The following is a 19410-nucleotide window of genomic DNA, read 5'->3' as shown; positions in this document are numbered from 1 at the left end:
GATCTGCTGGCAATGCTCCAACTAATGCAGCCCAATATGCCGTTAGTCTTCTTGGCAACAAGGCCACACTGCTGACTCATATCCAGCTTCTCATCCACTGTAATCCCTAGGTCCTTTTCTGCAGAACTGCTGCTTAGCCAGTCGGTCCCCAGTCTGTAGCGATGAATGGGATTCTTCTGTCCTAAGTGCAGGACTCTGCACTTGTCCTTGTTGAACCTCATCAGATTTCTTTTGGCCCAACCCTCCAATTTGTGTAGGTCACTCTGGACACTATCCCTACTCTCCAGCGTATCTACCTCTCCCCCCAGCTTAGTGTCATCTGTGAACTTGCTGAAGGTGCAATTCATCCCATCATCCAGATCATTAATAAAGATATTGAACAAAACCGTCCCCAGGACCGCCTCTTGGGGTACTCTGCTTGATACCAGCTGCCAACTAGATATCGAGCTGTTGATCACTACCCGTTGAATCATAGAATATCAGAGTTGGAAGGGACCTCAAGAGGTCATCTAGTCCAACCCCCTGCTCAAAGCAGGACCAATTCCCAGCTAATCTAACCAGCTTTCTATCCACCTTATAGTCCATTCATCCAACCTATACTTTTTTAACTTGCTGGCAAGAATACTGTGGGAGACCATATCAAAAGCTTTGATAAAGTCAAGGTATATCATGTCCACTGCTTTCACCATATCCACAGAGCCAGTTATCTCATCATAGAAGGCAATCTGTTGGTCAGGCATGTCTTGCCCTTGGTGAATCCATGTTGACTGTTCCTGGTCACCTTCCTCTCCTCCAAGTGCTTCAAATGATTTCCTTGAGGACCTGCTCCATGATTTTTCTAGGGACAGGTCAAGATTGTTTGTCAAGATTATTTTGAATTTTGTTTTGAATCCAGGTGACAGCAATATGGGAGGGGTTGCAATTTTATAAGCATGCTCTCCACTCCATTATCCCAGTTATTAATGAAATATTGAATAGTACCAGATCCAGAACAGATCCCTGTATGACTCCAGGAGATGTATCCTCCCAGTTTGACCAGAAATTGTTGATAACTACTCTTGAATTTATGGTCTTGAAACCAGTTATGCACCCACCACATAATAATTTAATCTAGACTATGTTTCCCTAGTTTGCTTATGAGAATGTAAAAAGCCTTACTAAAATCAAGATATATCACATCTACTACTTTCACCCACCATCCACTAGCTAGGCCAGTAACCCTGTCAAAAGGAAATTAAGTTGATTTGGCATGATTTGTTCTTGACAAATCTATTTTGGCTATTAGTTATCATCATATTATCCTTTAGGTGCTTACAGATTGATTGATTGTTTGTTCCTGTATCTTTTCAGGTATCAAATTTGGGCTGACTTGTCTATAATTCCCTGGGTCATCTTTGTTTCCCTTTTTAAAGATAGGTACTATGTTTGCCCTTCTTAAGTCATCTGGGACCTCACCTGTTCTCCATGAGTTCTCGAAGATGATTGCTAACTGTTCTGAGATTGCTTCAGCTAGTTCCTTAAATAACCTAGAATGAATTGCATGAGTCTCTACAGACTTGAATACATCTAATGTTTCTAAATATTCTTTAACTACTTCTTTCCCCATTATGCCTTGTGTCCCTTGTCGTTAATATCAATTGTGTTAGGCATCTAATCAGCTGTAGTCTATTTAATGAAGACTGAAGCAAATTAGGCATTCAGTACCTCAGGCTTCTTTGTCATCCAGTAATAGCAAAATCCCCCTCCCACAACTTTTTAATCTTTGGTGCACAGGAACTGGTGTATAGCCCATCAGAGTCGGATCTCGGCCGTTTATCTTCCAGGAGCCCAGAATGTCACAGCTGATATGCTCATCAGGCCCTTCTCTGAGGTCTACAAATGGGATTTGAACATTCAAATCCTTCGTGGGATATTCCAGAGGTGTGGACTCCCTGTTGCTGGATGTGGCAAATAGGTCCACCTCTGGAAGTGCTGCCTATTCTGCTCAAGAGGAGGCCTCTCTTTGGGAGATGCCTTTCTCTTTCCTTGGACAAAGGGCCTGTCCTACTAATTTCTTCCAACACCACTAACTATAAGAGTGATGAATAAAAACCCTGACCTCGTCCTGCCTGATATCCTCTTAGTATTTACCTGGCCAAGGCAAGCTTGGTATCTTTACCTGCTTCATCGGTGTGTCCAACCAGTGCTCAAGTTTCTGACTGCCTCCCATCTCCTCTCCCAGGATGTAGGTAATGTCCTTCACCCCAACCTAGGGGTCCTTTGTTTCCAAGCATGGCTCATAGATGGTTCATGGGATTAGTCTTCACCTGCTTTACAGGAATACAAGTATTACTAAACAGTAGAAGGAAGCAAACTCAAATTATTTACCTTCAGAAATAGAAAAGGTTTAATCACTTTTGTCACCATCACCGCCTCGTGCCTGAATCTTTTCCATTCTCAGCCATCTTGGATTATCTGCTGGATTTTTTAAAAAAAATCAGGTTTATCAATTAGCTCTGTTAAGGTTCATCTTGTTGCAATATCAGCATTTCATTCCCCACTAGAAGGGTTTTCTATGTTTGCTCCTCCTATATCCTTGAAATTTATTAAGGGTCTGAATAATCTTTACCACCAGGTTAAGGGTCCTATTCGACTCTTGATGGCAGCCTGTCTTTTTATGGGACCTCCATTTGAACCTATGGTGACCTGCTCCTTACTTCACTTACCTATGTAGATGGCCTTTCTAGTAGCTATCACCTCAGTCTGCAGGGTTGGAGAAATTGGAGCATTGATGGTAGACTCCTCCCTCCCTCCCTCCCTTCCCCCTGCAATTCCAGAGTCTGAGATATGCGGAGCTGCTACATGGGCTTCAGTACATACCTTTTCTAAACATTATACTTTGGTCCATGCCGTTAGTTCTGGTGCTATACTGGGTTCTGCTGTACTGTCTTCAGCCATGGACTTGATTCTGAAGCTGCGTCTTTTCTGGGAGGATATTTCTTGGGAGTCGCCTGAAGTGGAGTACCCAAAGGGACGCTACTTGAAGAAGAAAAGGTTGCTCACCTTGTGCAGTAACTGGTACTTTGAGATGTGTCCCTATGGGTGCTCCACTACCTGCCCTCCTTCCTCTCTGCTTCTGATTGTTCTTGTTGCACATACAGATAGAAAAGGAACTGAGGGTGGTTTGCCGGCCCAGCCCTATATACCTTCAGAGCACAGCACGAGGATATATAGAGCGTATGTGTGGGCCAAATGGACACTGCTAATAAAAAATTTCTGATCAAGGACTTGCGGGGCACATGCACACCTGGAGTGGAGCACCTACAGGGACATGCATGTCTAAGAACCACAAAAACAACAAGGAGTCCGGTGTCAAATAAATAACAGATTTATTCGGGCATAAGCTTTCGTGGGTAAAAAACCCACTTCTTCAGATGCATGGAGTGAAAATTACAGATGCAGGCATTATTATACTAACACATGAAGAGAATGTGTCAGTATAATAATGGTAAAGATTTTCTTCCTATGGGACCTTACCTACCAATTCTGAGTTTCCTTAAGTCAACTTATTTGATGTCCATTGTCCTTATTCTGCTGCTCTCATTCCTAGGGTTACCATATTTCAACAAGCAAAAAAGAGGACGGGAGGAGCCCCGCCCTAGCCCCGCCCCTGCCCCTCCCACTTCCCGCCCCCCCAGAACCCCCAACCCTCCCCCTGTTCCTTGTCCCCTAACTGCCCCCTCCTAAGACCCCCCCCCAACTGCCCCCCAGGACCCTACCCCCTACCTGTACCCTGACTGCCCAAAACTTTCTCCACTCCCCTCCAAAAGCCCCCCCCCGTTTCTTGACTGCCCCCTCCAGAACCTCCCTGTCCCTTCTCCTGCCCCCCCTTACCCTGCTGCTCAGAACAGGGTGTTGGGCTCTGTGCCAGCCGGACACATGGCTGAGCTCCCCTGCACAACACAAAACCCGGTCCCTGGCCCTGCACAGGGTTGCCGGAGCGGGCTGCAGGAGGAGGAGCTGCCGGCCGGCTCAGAATGCAGGGAGGGGGGGGTGGGAGGAGGAAGCTGCTCCGGAGTCCAGCCCGGGACTTTCCTGCAGCCCTCCCAGCCGCTCGCTCTGCCGGGGGAGGGGGAAATCCCGGACATTGTGAGTGCTTTACAAATTCCCCCCGGACGCTATTTTTAGCACACAAAAGGAGGACATGTCCGGGTAAATCCGGACGAATGGTAACCCTACTCATTCCTTCCTTTCCTTAGAATCATGAAATCTGTCATTTTATGATCACTTTCACCCCAACTGCCTTCCGCCTTCAGATTTGTTAGCAATTCCTTCCTGTTAGTCAGAATCAAGTCTAAAATCACTTTTCCTTGGTTACTTCCTCCACCTTTTGAAACAAGAAATTGTCTCCAATACATTTTAAGAATGTATTGGAGATTTTTTGGGGTTTTCCATATTGTTTTTCCAAAAGGTGTCCGGCTAGTTCAAGTCTCCCATTACTACCAGGTCTTGTATTTTTAGATATTTTGTTCTAGAAATGCCTGATCCTTGACCACTACCTCCTGATTTGGTGGTTTGTAGCAGACCCCTCCCATCATGCTGTCCCTATCTCTTCTGCCATGCCCCCCCCCAAATCATCAACATCTTTTATCTTTACCCAGCGACTTTCAGCTAGTTTGCCTCTCACCTCTTTTTAGACCTCAGAACAATAGTATATATTGATGTTTAATGCAATACTTGCTTCCTTTTTTCCCCTATCTATCCCCTTCCTGAATAAGCAGTACCCTGCTACACCAGTAATCCAGGCATGTGAATTGTTCCACCAAGTCTCTGTGATGCCAATTAAGTCTTAATTTGGTTTGTGTATTAGGACTTCCAGTTCTTACTGTTTATTCTGCATACTCCTTGCATTTATATATGCACTGCTAAGATGTTAAGTAAATTCCTCCACTCATTGCCCTCTTGTTGCTCCAATGACCCTGTTACTTACATGTGCGTGCACACACGGCTCCAACTTCTAGCTCTTAGTCATCTTTTTTATATCTTTGGTCACCTGCCAGAGGGATGGATGAGCCTCCTCAATCTTTCCATAATGTCACTGATGTGGACTCCAAGCAGGCAGCACACCTCTCAGGACATCAGTCAGGTCGGTAGATGGAAGCCTCTGTCCCCCCCTAGAAGGGATTCCCTGACACTAGCATCCTACGTCCCCTTCTCTTGTGTGTGGTGAGTGTGAGCCCCTATCATCCTTGAGGGTAGGTGGCTTCTCTTTCTCAGGGCTGCTCCTTATTGCCTGTTGCCCATACTGCATGCTGGTTCTGGACCTTGAAGGATGGGTCTCTGATGATGCAGAAAGTGTTGATATGAAAAGGTAATGATAAGCTATTTTTTTAAGTTGTGGGGATTAAAGTTCTCTTCAATAGAACAGATCCTGCCCACGCTATGCTGGATTCCCTACCATTCTCTACGGACGTGTCTTCATCCTGACCTGGAGGAATAGCCTGTTATGGTAAGAGTATAGTTCACTATCCATACCCATTGAGTGCTTGTCTCTAACACAGCCAACTCCAGCTATTTGTGGTGGAGTGTCTTATGATGTAGACTGTTATCCACTGGAAACTGGACTGAAACCCCCAAACTCATTTCACATAAGCTATTGAACAGCTATGGGATGGAAATGCATTTTTTTGTTGTGCTGGGCTGAATTTCAACTGGTGACTTGGAGATGAAAGGCTCCATATGCCACTACTACTACTGAGCAATCCAGCCCATTAGCGGCATGCCTTTAACTGTCCTGATAATATTCCCATGTAAAACTTTAACAACCAGAAGTCAGGTATGACAAAACCAATTCTCATTCAAGCAAAAACCCTTAGAAAGGGTATTGTGGGTCGTCTCAGTGTGAAATTTGCTTTGGAAAAAAATGAACTCTTAATTTTGAATGTCCGTGAACATTAGAAAGCATGAAAAAGCAGAGTTAATCACCCAAATGATCACTGCTTCCAGAACTGTAGCATTATATTATCAGGAAAGGGTAATAAACTTTATTCTGTCTATGGACTCCTGTGTAGAAACTGGTAAACTGTTATATCAGTAGTGTGACTCTGAATTTTCACGTGAATGTATATTTAGCATTGTAACTTCACATAAATATATTTCTTTATCTAATGAGTTGTTTTTCACTCATTTCTAAAAGGCCATATAGTGAAAACTAGCCTCTATTTTGAAAAGCATCTCTTGAGGAGATTTTAAAGCCTTATCTACACATGAAGGCTATTCTGGAATAGCTTTGAGTTGGAGTAACCATTTCTGAATAAAATCACATTTGTAGTGAAATAGAGTTCCCCTCTAGAATAGCTGTGCTGGCCAATTTCCCTGTGTAAATAAGTCACAGAAGGGACCATATTAACAACTTTCTAGGAGGCAGAGGGGCGCTTATAAATGCACATATTCTAAAATAAGCTCACATAATCATAATGTTGGTTTGTATATGCAGTTTTGAGAGGCAAAAAGAAATTGCTTCATTAAGTTTGTCAGCAATAAAAACCTGCTGCTGATCAGCTTTGTCCTTGTCCTGCAGTCACAAGGACGGGGCTGAAGGCTACGTTTTTTAGGACTCTGTGGGCTACAACTGGCCTTGGAGCCACACATTGAGCAATCGTTACTTAAACCTACAGAGCAATTACCTATAATATGCTTGAAGACAAGACCTTCCAATCTTGTAAAATTATTCTCCGTTGCTACTAGTGTCACTCTTAAAATACAATTACATCATTGCATCCTTCCAAAAACCATCACAACTGCATTTATCTTATTTGATCGCTGACCCATTTGAGTCCTGTGCGGCATCCTCCTTCACAAGAAGGAACACCTCTGAAAACGCAGCACTCATTATTTTGTGTAAATAGCTGTGGAGGTGTTTTAAAACACAATAGCAATAATAAATGCACTGGTGGGGACATGTGTTGCCCATTTGAGGGGAAAAAAGGTATTGATTGGCTTCTTTGTGTGTGTCGGCTGTCTCTGGAAAAGCGCAGGTGACTGGATTTTGTGGTTGTATAGCTAAAGTTAGTTTAAAGAGAGATTCCCTGTTGGGATTGGTGGAAAGCCAACTGTGAATAAAGCTGCCCTGCTTTAATCTTTTATGTACTGCACTTAAGTTTTATGTGATGGGTTCTCTCTCTCCCTATGCTTGTTTGGTGTATACTTTTCCAGTAGAAGTGCACTACACTGTCATGTATCTGTATTTGGAGAAGAATCACCAACATTATATTCTCAAGCCTCTCATTAATTGGGCATCTTGTTATTTTTGTGAATTTATTTAATGAACTGTCTCACTTTCTTTCTGCCTCCCAGATATGCCTAATGTTAGCACCAAAAAAGATAAAATTTGAAAGACTATCAAGTATTATTGATAATTATTATCACCAGGGATCTTGCCTTGGAACAGAAGAAGCTTAAGGTCCTGTTTACACTAAAAATTTCAGTCAATACAAATTACTCTGGTATACAGCTGCTGACATCCGTGTATCACTCAGGCATCTGTGCACATTTGGCTGCTTGCGTCAGCACTGCACCTACTCATCAGCAGGGCCAGCTCTGGGGGGAGGTGGAGTGAACGGGTGGGAGAGAGAGAGAAGGAGGCGGCCAGGACTACAGCAGGGGCACTGCCACTTGGCCCCTCCCGCTGCGCTGCTGCCTGCTGCGAGGGCTCCGCTCCGGTCTGCGGGTAGGGAAGGAAGAGGACTGCCCTGCAGGGCGCTCTGGTTCTCCGCGCCGCCGCCCACAGAGCGGCCGGAGCGGAACAACAACAAAAAAAAGCGGCCATGCCGCCATAGGATTGGGCAGAATGCCGCCTCGAACAATCTGCCGCCCCAAGTACCAGCTTGCTCAGCTGGTGCCTGGAGCCGGCCCTGCTCATCAGGAGTGCTTCTGCTGATGCAAAGTAAGGTACACCATGGTTAGGTATCCCCGTGTGCCATGTGCCATTGTCCAGTGTGATGCCTTTGGGGAAATTTTCACAGTGTGTTGTGGGGTAGAAATGACTGGTGGGATTGCATCATAATGTAGTTTTTGAGATGATGAGCAGTGTCTGCAGAACTTTCAGATGTGAAAGGTCACCTTCCTGGATCTACGTGCCAAGCTCACCCCAGCCCTCCAATGCATGATTCCAGAATGATAGCGGAGAAGCGAGTCGTGATTGCACTCTGGAATCTTGCAAAGCCATATTGTTACTGGTCTGTGGGAAGTCATTTTGGAGTTGGAAAATCCACAGTGGGAGCCATTGCCATGCAAGTGTGTAAGGCTATTAATTATCTCTGCCTATGCAGGACTGAGACTCTCGACAATATGCCAGACACGGTGGATGGATTTGCATCACATCGCTGTTTTGGCACCAGCCCACCTCGCCATAGAGTACATCAACAGAAAGGGCTATTATTCTTTGATTATGCAAGTGCTGGTGGATCACTGGGGATGCTTCACTAGTATCAATGTGGGCTGTTGAGGGAAGGTGCATGAAGCTCACATCTTTAAGAAGGAAGGACTGTTCAGAAAACTGCGGGTTCAGACCTTCTTTCCTGACTGGAAATGCCAATTGTGATTCTGGGGGACCCTGCCTACCCCTTACTCCACTGGCTTGTGAAGCTGTACACTGGCCACCTTCATAGCACCAAGGAAAGATCCAACTACTGGCTCAACAGGTGCAAAATGAATGTGCTTTTGATAGATTGAATGGACACTGGGGTGGTGGCGTTCACTCACTAGTTTGGATCTCAGTGATATCTCAGTGATTATTGCTGCTTGTTGTGTTTTGCATAGTATCTGTGCGGCAAAGGGGGAAAAGCTGCTGCCAGGTTGGAGGGCAGAGGTGGACGGCATTTAAAGTCGGAGATAAGTGGTTGTGGGAGGCTTTGAAAGAACACTTTAACAGTCAGTCATAGTAGTGTTCTGTAGGCTGGGAGCTTTGGGTGTTGCTCGGAATTGAGTAGTGCTTGCTGTACACTTATAAATGCAGGTGTTGTCCTGAAGCCATTAACTATGTGGTGTGTGCCATATGTACATTTACAAGTACTGTTTGCTTTGAGTACCACTGTGCATTCTACGGTATGTATTGGGAACTAATAAAGATTATTTTATTCTCCAAAAATTGAACTTTATTGAGTGGGGAAAAACAGGGCAGAAAAACAATATGCAAAAAACCACAGGCAATGAAATATAAATTAACAGTGTGGAACTTTAACACTGGAAAGGCAATAAACATTTCTGTCCATTTCAGTGCACGCATGTAGCTATGGCTACAATACACCAGCCGTGGTTCTCGCAAGTTAGTATATGTGAAGCTGTGGTTCCCTAGCATAGAGTGATGGGGTAATTACATGCCCTGTGATGTCACATGGTATGTTGGAGGGTGTCGGTAGGGAACAGCGACCATGGAGTTCTTCAAGGGCTGCAAAGGGTGGGAGTCTGGAATTTTTGGACCTTTAGGTCAACCAGCATTTGGGTTTGCAGCCTGAAGGTGGCAATGTAGGAAAATGTCTTTAGCGAGGGGCATGTTAATATCAGGAAGTGGAGTGAAACAGGACACTTAATTATAATAGAGCAGCTTGTATTCTGTGGGATTAATATTTTTAAGTGATCAATATTTATTATTGAATATTCCCTTTTGTCACTTGATATGGAGTTATTGTACCTTTATCAGCTAAAGATTTATCAGTTAAATTGTAATCTTGAAATGAGCCAAGAGTTTTAATGATCTTCTTGTATGTATAATGGAATTGCAGTGTTTAGGTTTCAGATTGGATAGATTTGCCATGGCGATGACTTAAGATAACATCAGCTTTCCTCTCTTTCATTATTATAACTTGGTGCAAGCTAACACTACATTAAGCAGCCAGGAAATGCTAAAGTTAAGGTTGACAATGCTGCTATAATTCTGCCCCCTTGCATATCTGCATTAAGGCAATCTTGTATCAAGTGAATCACACTTCTTTCTTGCAATATAATAACCTTTCTACAATCTTGCATATCAAAGCCCATGTGAGTATGACTTTAAAGAGTGTTTACCTTGTGCATTTAACAGCATTTTGTGTATTCAGGTTCACTTTTTCTTATGTTGTTTGTGTGGATTCACAGTCCTCCATTAGATTGCTAATGGCAGAGAAACACAAATACACATTAAGAAAAATAATTTAACCTTTCACTCAGCAGAGGTGGGGAGAAAACCATTTTAAAACATTAGGAAAATGTGATTGTAAAACCACCAAAATAGTAGAGGGACTCCAGAACAGGTGTAATGATGGTACCTGAAAGTGCTTTTAATTAACTTTTTTTTTTTTTTAAATAAACTAGATTTCAAGAGGTCTGTGCTCATTTAAGGGCTTTATATTGACCCAATTATTTATAACAAAACCTTAGCTGTAATTCAGGTGGAAGGCTTTTCCTAAAATTTCTAGGTATTTTATCAGTTCAGAAGACAATACCAACTGTTTAAAAACTTTTAGAATGTATACTACTGTATTAGCTATTGTGCATTAATTGCTCATTTTAAAGTTGGTCTTCACCCGAAAATAATGAAGAAATGCTTTTATAAAAATAAACTACTCCACATGCCTACTAGTCAAAGCTTAGTTGTCATTTTAAATTAACAAGGTAATAAAATGGACCCTTAAAAGAAAATGCATGTAGTACCAAAACTACAACTTTGGATCCCTTTTAATTTCTTTGAGACAGCTAAACCAGCTGAAGAAACTGTGGAGTATCCAGGCTATTTATACTGGCTTCCCAGCTTCTTCCTCCTGACTTATCTTCTTGTGGAGGGACTAGCCCTACAGTCTAGACTTAAACTAGAACTGTGAATTACAAATAAAACCAAAATTGTAGACACACCAAAAATGACTAGCACACTGAAGTCTATTCACTTGGCAAATTTAATTTATTTAACTAAATTGAAGCTTTTAAAACTATATATATTTTTAAGAAACCACACAGATAGAAGATCCCCGAAAACAATGGAGGCAAGAACAAGAGCGAATGCTAAAAGACTATCTCATGGTAGCGCAGGATGCTCTCAGTACCCAGAAGGAGCTGTACCAGGTGAAAGAACAGAGACTAGCACTCGCCCTGGATGAGTATGTACGTCTGAATGATGCCTACAAAGAAAAATCAAGCTCTCGTACCAGCTGTAAGTACATTAGAAATGTGTATGTTGTAACTCCTTTGAGCGTGCTCTGTAATGGCTCTTGTTCTGCAATTCAAAACTAGTCCTCAATGTTTTGAGCCCCTGGCTGTTTTTCCGACAGCTTTTCCACTTTTTGCCCCTTAAGGCAACTGTGTTCTGCTGCAGAGAGCTCTGGTCTGTCCAACACAGTTGAACTCCTACAGAAATTTGGGCCAGGCACTTGGCTCTGAAAGCTGTTCCTTCATGTGGTTTGCTGGAACCGAGATTAGGTGGGTTGTTGTTCTAAGGATCCAGGATCACTTGTTCCTTTTTGGCTTGCAGCCACCAGGTACTCAGTGTGTAAATAGGTGGCAATGATAGATGGAGCAGTAGATTTCACTGCTTGCTGTTGGTAACCGTTTATTTTAATTTTTGCAAATGTGTGCAGATATAAGGCATGGGGTTCAGTAAAAATAAGTGGGGTCATTTTTTATTTAAATCCCCAAAACAAAGGAGGGAAACTGGTGGCCAAGTATAGTGTTTTTGAGAGGTCTGTGTTTGGGTTGTTGGCCAAATATCTTACTCCAGGATGGGTAGTGTTTAAAAAGCAGCAAGCTCAACTCCTGAAGAGAAGAGTAGTGAGTCTCAGGCTCTAGGGTTGCCAGGCATCCTGTTTTTGACCGGAATGTTAGCAGTCCGGTTGGCCGCCCGCAGCAGACTCCGCGCGGCTCCCGGGAAGTTGCTAGCATCTCCCTCTGGCTCCTAAGTGTAGGGGCAGCCAGGGAGGCTCTGCATGCTGCCCCCGCCCTGAGCGCTGGCTCCGCAGCTCCCATTGGCTGGGAACCATGTCCGATGGGAACTGCAGGGGCGACGCTTGCAGGCAGGGACAGCATGCGGAGCTGCCTGGCCGTGCCCCTGCCTAGGAGCAAGAGGGAGATACCTGCAGCTTCCCGGGAGCCACCTGAGGAAAGCGCTATCCAGAACCCCAACCCCCTGCCCCAGCCCTGAGCCCCCTGCTGCACTCTGAACCCCTCATCCCACACCCCCAGCCCAGAGCCCCTTCCTGCACCCTTAACCCCTCATTTCTGGCCCCCACGAGGGGGGCCAAAACCCCCGGCCCTATCCCGGAGCCCCCTTCCACACTCTGAACCCCTCATCTCTGGCCCCACCCCAGAGCCCGCATCCCCAGCTGGAGCCCCCCCCCCTCACCCCCCCCAGCATCCCAACCCCCTGCCCCAGCTCAGTGAAAATGAGCAAGTGAATGAGGGTGGGGGAGAGTGAACAAGGGAGGGGGGATGGAGGGGGGGCCTCAGGGAAGGACTGAGCAGAGGGAGGGCAAGCAAGGGTGGGGGAGAACAAGTGATGGGGGGGGGAATGGAGTGAGTGGCAGGTGGGGCCTTGGGGAAGGGTGGAGCAGGGGCAGAGCAAGGGTATTCAGTTTTCTGCAAATAGAAAGTTGGCAACTCTAGTCTCAGCCAGCTGAATAAACCCACCTTCCAGAAAACCTATTTGTTGTGAGAGCTCCTTGAGCTCTGAAGATTCCTTCCCTCACAAAGTGTGCTGCCCAGCTAGAAGAATGGTGGCCAGGTGTTGAAAGCAGGGGGAAATGGGGACTTGCCTTGGGTTCCATCCTAGACAAAGAGCTTCTCTTCCCTTAAATTTTTGAACTCATCCAAATGATGGTAGCAAAAGTAGAAGAAAATGTGTTGAGTATTCATTAATTATTTTCACACAGATGCTGACTGTACTGTAATAAGAGGTATACGTTAAAAAAGTAATATCCATTTTATTTGCACTGTTATGTTAACCTCATAGTTTTAGTGCTAAGTGAACTCTTCAAGATTTATGGTTGAAAGTAGTAAAATATTTTTCTTTTTTCTTTTCTTAAAATAAGTATTCTCAGGCTCCTCATCCAGCACAAAATATGACCCTGACATTCTGAAGGCGGAAATCTCCACTACAAGATTAAGGGTGAGAATGCTTAATTTAGTTCCACTGGAATTCTGTACATAAGGTTTGTGACTGCAGTGTGCTGAGCTTGGGCTAGCAGAGATTCAGATTTAGGCCTTTTGCATCCAGACATTGAAACCACCTAGCATTCCGGCTAAACGCTACTCAAGCATTTTAATTAAACTGTTAGCCAAATCATCCTAAAAACCAATCCAATTAATTTTTAAAGGGAACACCGTTAACTTTGAGAAATATATTCATTGGTTTAAATATGCCTCATAACTAATTTCACCCAGAAAATAATTCAATAATTGATTGATTCCTTTTTAAAGGCGAAAGCTGGGAGAAGAGAGGGAGAAATCCTTTAAAAATGCCTAGTATGTGGATCACCACCCTGTGCTTAATTTAAAATGAGATCCTTTTATTTCTAAAATCAACTTTTGGGCTCTCACAGCAGAATTGGTTTTAAATTTGTAATGACCAGGATAATTTGGGACTTGTTTTAATCTGCAGATACAAAGTATTGAACATAAGTGTGCTTCTGTACACAACTACTAAAAGATTTCTGCATATTATAGGCATTGGATTTAGTTATCTTTTTAATAATATGAAAAATAAATAGGTTGATTTATAGCTTGCTCTCTCATGAATTAACCTTAAATAAGGGGGGAAATGATGTAGAATAAACTTAAAATCTAAGTCGGAAGAGGGAGTTCTGTTATGTGAACTGTGTCAAACACTGCATTTTGTGCAGTTTGGGTTCTCCATTTGGTACTGAATTATTTGTCTAGTCAAAACCTGCTCAGGTTGGAAATACAGCACCTTCATATGCTTGGTGCTTGAATCGGTCCTAGGGATATATAGGTTCTGTGTGCATAGAATTTACACAAGAGGTGCTGGTTATAGAGCTTTCAACGTCCCCTGCTGGACAATTCCTAGCATTTACAGCAGCCCCAAAGTCACGTCTCCTCTTTATATGTAGTCCAAATCACAATTAGGGTTATCAACAGCCAGTATTTGAGAAGTAGTATGACGTCACACGTTTAACTTATTTTTCCAAATTAACATTTAACACACACACCATACTGCAGTACATTTGCTTCCCAGGTCATGCACACCCTTCCCCCTCTCCTACCCAGGTTCATTATTGCCAGTTACTTAATTTTTAGGGAGTGGGCTGGCCAGCAGATTACAGAACATATTTCAGAGGCAAGTTTCAGGAACCCTTGAAGAGGAGGGAGCCCTCTTAGAAGAGGGATTTAAGCCTGTAGGAGAGGCTAACAGGATGACAAGGCCAGGGATGGGAGAAGAACAAATGTGATGGGAAGGGCAAATGATTGCCTCTACATGAGGATGGCTCCCTTTAGGAATGGCTAAGGAATTTAACCATATTTATTTCCAGAAGACTGGCAGAAAGGTAATGTTGTACCAATATTTAAAAAGGTGAAACAGGATGACCTGGGTAATTATAGGCCTGTCAGTCTGATGATTCCAAGCAAGATAATGGAGCAGCTGATACGGGACTGGATTAATAGAGAATTAGAGGAGGGTAACATAATTGTCAGTCACCATGGGTTTATGGAAAATAGATCTATCAAACTAACTGGAGATCTTTTTTTGATGTGAACACAGGTTTGGTTGATAAAGGTAATAGTGTTGATGTAATATACTTGGACTTCTGTGAGGTGTTTTGACTTAATACTGCATGACATTTTGAGTAAAAAAAAAAAAACTTGATATAAAATTAACATGGCACACATTAAATGGAATAAAAGCTGGCTGATAGGTCTCAAAATGTAATTGTAAGCAGGGAATCATCATCAAATAGGTGTGTTTCCAGTGGGGTCCCATGGGATTGGTTCTTGGCCTTACACTAGATAACGTTTTATATTTTAATTATTTGTAAGAAAACATTAAGTCATCACTGATAAAGTTTGCAGATGACAACAATTGGGGTACTGGTAAATAATAGAGGACAGATTGCTTGGTAAACTGGAGGCAAGCAAACAATGTGTATTTTAATATGGCTAAATGTAAATGTATACATCTAGGAACAAAAATGTGAGCCATACTTAAAGGATGAGGGACTGTATGCTGGGAAGCAGTGACTCTGAAAAAGATTTGGAGGTCATGGTGGATAATCAGCTTAACACGCGCTCCCAGTGCGATGCTATAGTCAAGAGAGCTAATGCCATCCATGGATGCATAAACGGGGAACCTCAAGTAGGAATAGAGCTTACTTTACCTCTGTATTTGACACTGGTGCGACCACTGCTGTGTCCAGATCTGGTGCCCATAATTCAAGAAAGATGTTGATAAATTGGACAGGGTTTAGAGAAGCATCATATGAATGTTTATAAGATTAGAAAACATCCCTTGTTAGTGATGGACTCTAGGAGCTCAGTCTATTTAGCTTAACAAAGAGAATGTTTCTTCCTATTAATATTTGAATGCTGGGAGGGAGAAGGGGTTAGCACTGAAAAGCCTAGCTGAAGAAGCAATTTGAATGTGAAGAGGAAGGTTGCTGTTGAACAAGGAGGGAGTTCAAATCATGGGCATGGAAGAAGGCTTGTAGATGGGAGAAGGGACAAAAGGACTGTCAGGCAGGAAGCTTAGAGAGGAGTATCGGCAGTGGTAAAGGGTGTAAGATGAAGCAAGTGCAGAGGTGTGTGGGGGCAGAGGGGGTTATACAAAGCCTTGAAGGAGAGGACAAGGAGCACAAGAATAGAATGCTTTAATGTAAATAGAGTGCAGTAAACAAACAGAGGTCATGCTTCATCATGTAGGTCACATTCTTCTGGGATAGCACACCTAAGGTTATGTCTACACTGCAGATCTTACAGCAGCACAAAAGTGCTAGTGTAGACAGACCCTAAGTCCCTGGTGTAACACTCGGTATAATGAAATGAAGATGAATTACAGTAGAGGATGTTTAGAAGGTGATCTTTAGGAACACTTATGAGTTGTGGGGGATCCAGTCCTCCCAGCAGTTCTGTGGTTCTAGGGAAAATGGGGATGGTTTTAATCTCTACATTATATAAAACATGAATGTGGTAGTGTAGTTGTTAGTTTTTAAGGTTTTTCCATCCCTTGACTGGAAGTTTTGATTGAAATCATTCCTGGGGATTGGAATTTTAGTTAGTTCTCAGTTTGTTTATAGTTAGGAAAATGTCTTGCTAGTCAGATGGTGGGTAGCAGAGGAGAGTTTAAGGTCCCTTTGATACGGTCAGTGAATTGGACATTTCTGTCAGGATATCTACAATTAGGCTTGCTATAGCCACTCCCTTTATCACGTTAAATGTCTAACATGATCAAATCATTTGATTTCTGTCAAAGGAAGCAGTTACAAATTGTATTTCCAAAAAGATGAGTTCAGCCCAACTCCCTATATTTAGATAAGAAATTTTACTGAAAAAAAAAATGTTTGAAACCATTTATTTCTACTAAGGAAAAAGGCATGAGCCAAAAAATTTCAAACTTGGATGCCTAAAATTAAGCTCCTCAGGATACATCTGACGAAGTGGGTATTCACCCACGAAAGCTCATGCTCCTGTACGTCTGTTAGTCTATAAGGTGCCACAGGACTCTTTGCTGCTTTTACAGATCCAGACTAACATGGCTACCCCTTTGATACTCAAGATATATTTAGGCACCCAAATGTTTAGGTCCTAAATCTTCAGAAGAACTGAGAACCCAGAAGCCCTTTTGAAGAATGTAAGTGCTGCATATACTCAGCACCTTTAAATATCAGGCCTTTAGATTTGAGAGAGAGAGAGAGTAAAATTTATATTTTATTTTGGGGAATGTGTAGGTAATGTCCATCCAGTTCTGTGAACATGTTCTCAAAAATACAAATTTTGGGATATAATTTCTTTTCTGCTTATATAATCCCTCCAGTTCTCTATTGTAACAAAACCCATAGTTAATCATCAAAATTATATTAAAAGTAACTAGAAATTTTTAACACTACCAGATTTTTACCATTTTCTCCTGGCAAGGAAGTGAACCCATTGAAGGTGGCATCCCACTACTTTTGTCTACCACTACCTTCCCAGTACCTTTCTTTATGACTTATCATCGGTCTAACCTCACATTGTAAACTCCTTGGAGTAAGGGCCTTGTCTTTTTCATTTTCCTTGTAAAGCAGCAACTCTGCTTGTGGTGCTATATATAAAGAATAGACAATGGTGGAATAGAAAGACTATATCTGCATTAGTTTAGGATGTGTGTGCCACTTAAGAGTGCTAAAGCCATGATTGTCTTATAGAGGTCATTCTAACTTAATGAGTGCCATAAAACCTTAATATGAAACCATCTGTATTCTATTTGCCCTGATACAAGCCCATTGAAATAAATGGAAAGAATTGACTTTCGTGAGTTTTGAATCAGACCCTATTTGCTACACTTCACAGAAAAGAAAATTAATGATGTTTGAGCAGCAAAAAATGTAATGGGTTATTTTTTTGTATATCACTTATGAGTCAACTATGCGGTCCATAGAAGAAGAGAAACGTTATTGAATACAGTTTTTGAAAGCTTTAAAGTTACATAAATAACTACATAAATACAAAATAATGTTGTAATTTTAAATATCCTCTATCTCATGACCTTCCAGGACTGGGAGCAAGTGCTGTGTGTTTCACCCGAAAGGGGAGAGTCTCCATTTTCCAAATGAGACAGCACTAATTTCTAGCCCTTGTGATTTGTATATTGGACCTTAAACTGGTCACTGGTGCAAGACTGAATATTGTATATCCTGGACTTCTGGCCAATGTAATTTTGAAGCTTAAAGTCCAGCGTGGCAGGGGAAGGTAGGAAATATTTGGTAGGGTTTTCATTTTCAAATAATAATTGTTTAAAAAGTTAAAACTAGTCCCAGGGCAGATTGGCTAGTGTGCAGAGTGCAAGTATGGCTGTCAGAGGCGTCATAAGTGCAAGTTATCACAAGACTCCACAATTTCATGTGGGTGTTTCTGCCACAATGACATCTGGGATGTATTAAGTAATTATTACTTACATTAAAGGGACACCGTCCCATATCTGGCCTCCACAGTTTGGTTTAGTTTATTTGGAAAGTTTTTACATGACATTTAAAAACAATTCCAACAGAGCTTTTTGTTTTTACTGACAGCCATTTTTGGATGGCGCAGCCCAATCTGTCAACATTTGAAATAGCAACATTAGGGTGAAAAAATAGGAATACTCTTTTAATCCCCGTGGGACTGAGATTTTTTTTTTTTTTTTGGTCAGAGCAGGAAAAATGTTTGCCTCAAATGTTCCTCCTAAATAAAGATAGTTGGTGTGTATGCGTTTGTAGCCAAAACAGACCAGCCTTGTGATTGTTTGAGAATCTAGAAACTGATTTGTGTAGAAACAAAAGTGAAATTGACTATTCTATTCTTGTTTCCAGGCTGACTGAAATGCAAAAAGTAAACAAACAAGCTAAACAGACAAGCCAACATCCTAGTTTTATAAAAAGGAACAATTCATGAGGAGAATAGGAACACTTTCTCTTCTGACTCTTTTGAACTATAGCCAACTGAGAGCTTCTTGGAATGATCAAGTGAAAATATTATAATAGAAAACTAAAAAAAAAATCTGACTGTCTTCTAAGATAGTTATCATGCATGCTTAACTAGCGAAAAGTAAATTACATTTTAAAATTCTCTCAGGTTTATGTCAGTGTCAATGCTAATAAGAAAATGTGTTTTTAATCTGATGTCCGTTTAACACAGAGGTAAATTGCACACAGACATCAAGAGGATAACAGAATGCCTTTGTTTTTGATAAATGCTAAAAAGCATCACACATAGCAATTTACCTTTTTTGCTTATCTAATGTAGAGACTGCATTAATTGTTGGAAACCATGGGTTACACTATTTAACAAGAGGAATTTTCTAATTCTTGCTTTGATTTCACACAAAAGGTTAAGAAGTTGAAGAGGGAACTCTTTCATATGAAGCAAGAACTGCTCTATAAAGAACAGGGCTTTGAAACACTGCAACAGTAAGTATAAGAAAATAGTTGAAATTGACTTAAATAATTCAATCTACTAGTTAGGACTAAACCAAATACAATTATGATTGTACAGAGTTGCAGTGAAAAGACTAAGAATAAGAAAATGGCTGGAAAGAATCCACCAAAAATGAACTGTTTCCAAAGGGCTAAAGCTTTTTTATTAGGCTCCAGAGAATCGATAGAAACCACAAACCTGCTTTGGGAGTAAAAAAAGCAGTAAAACGAGTTTCATCTCACATGTAACTTGCCCATTACACAAAAGTGTGTTGGAAAAGAGCAGGAAGGAAGCTTTGTCGTAAGTCCC

The 19410-nt window shown here is 42.0% G+C and overlaps 1 protein-coding gene across 2 annotated transcripts in view; it reads left to right on the top strand.

The window, feature by feature from the left end:
- Positions 1–19410, top strand: part of WWC2 (WW and C2 domain containing 2) — a 159085-nt gene that overhangs the window by 69620 nt on the left and 70055 nt on the right. The window contains exons 3-5 of one of the 2 annotated variants that reach the window (XM_054030334.1): positions 10958–11161; positions 13032–13108; positions 19015–19094. In XM_054030334.1, coding sequence (XP_053886309.1) covers positions 10958–11161; positions 13032–13108; positions 19015–19094 — 361 coding nt within the window. Of the gene's footprint in view, positions 1–10957; positions 11162–13031; positions 13109–19014; positions 19095–19410 lie in introns of those variants that run through there. The other variant, XM_054030335.1, reaches the window with a different exon arrangement.

This window comes from Malaclemys terrapin, chromosome 5 (assembly GCF_027887155.1).
Source record: "Malaclemys terrapin pileata isolate rMalTer1 chromosome 5, rMalTer1.hap1, whole genome shotgun sequence".
Lineage (NCBI taxonomy): Eukaryota > Metazoa > Chordata > Testudines > Emydidae > Malaclemys > Malaclemys terrapin.
This window is presented reverse-complemented; position numbering and strand designations above follow the sequence as displayed.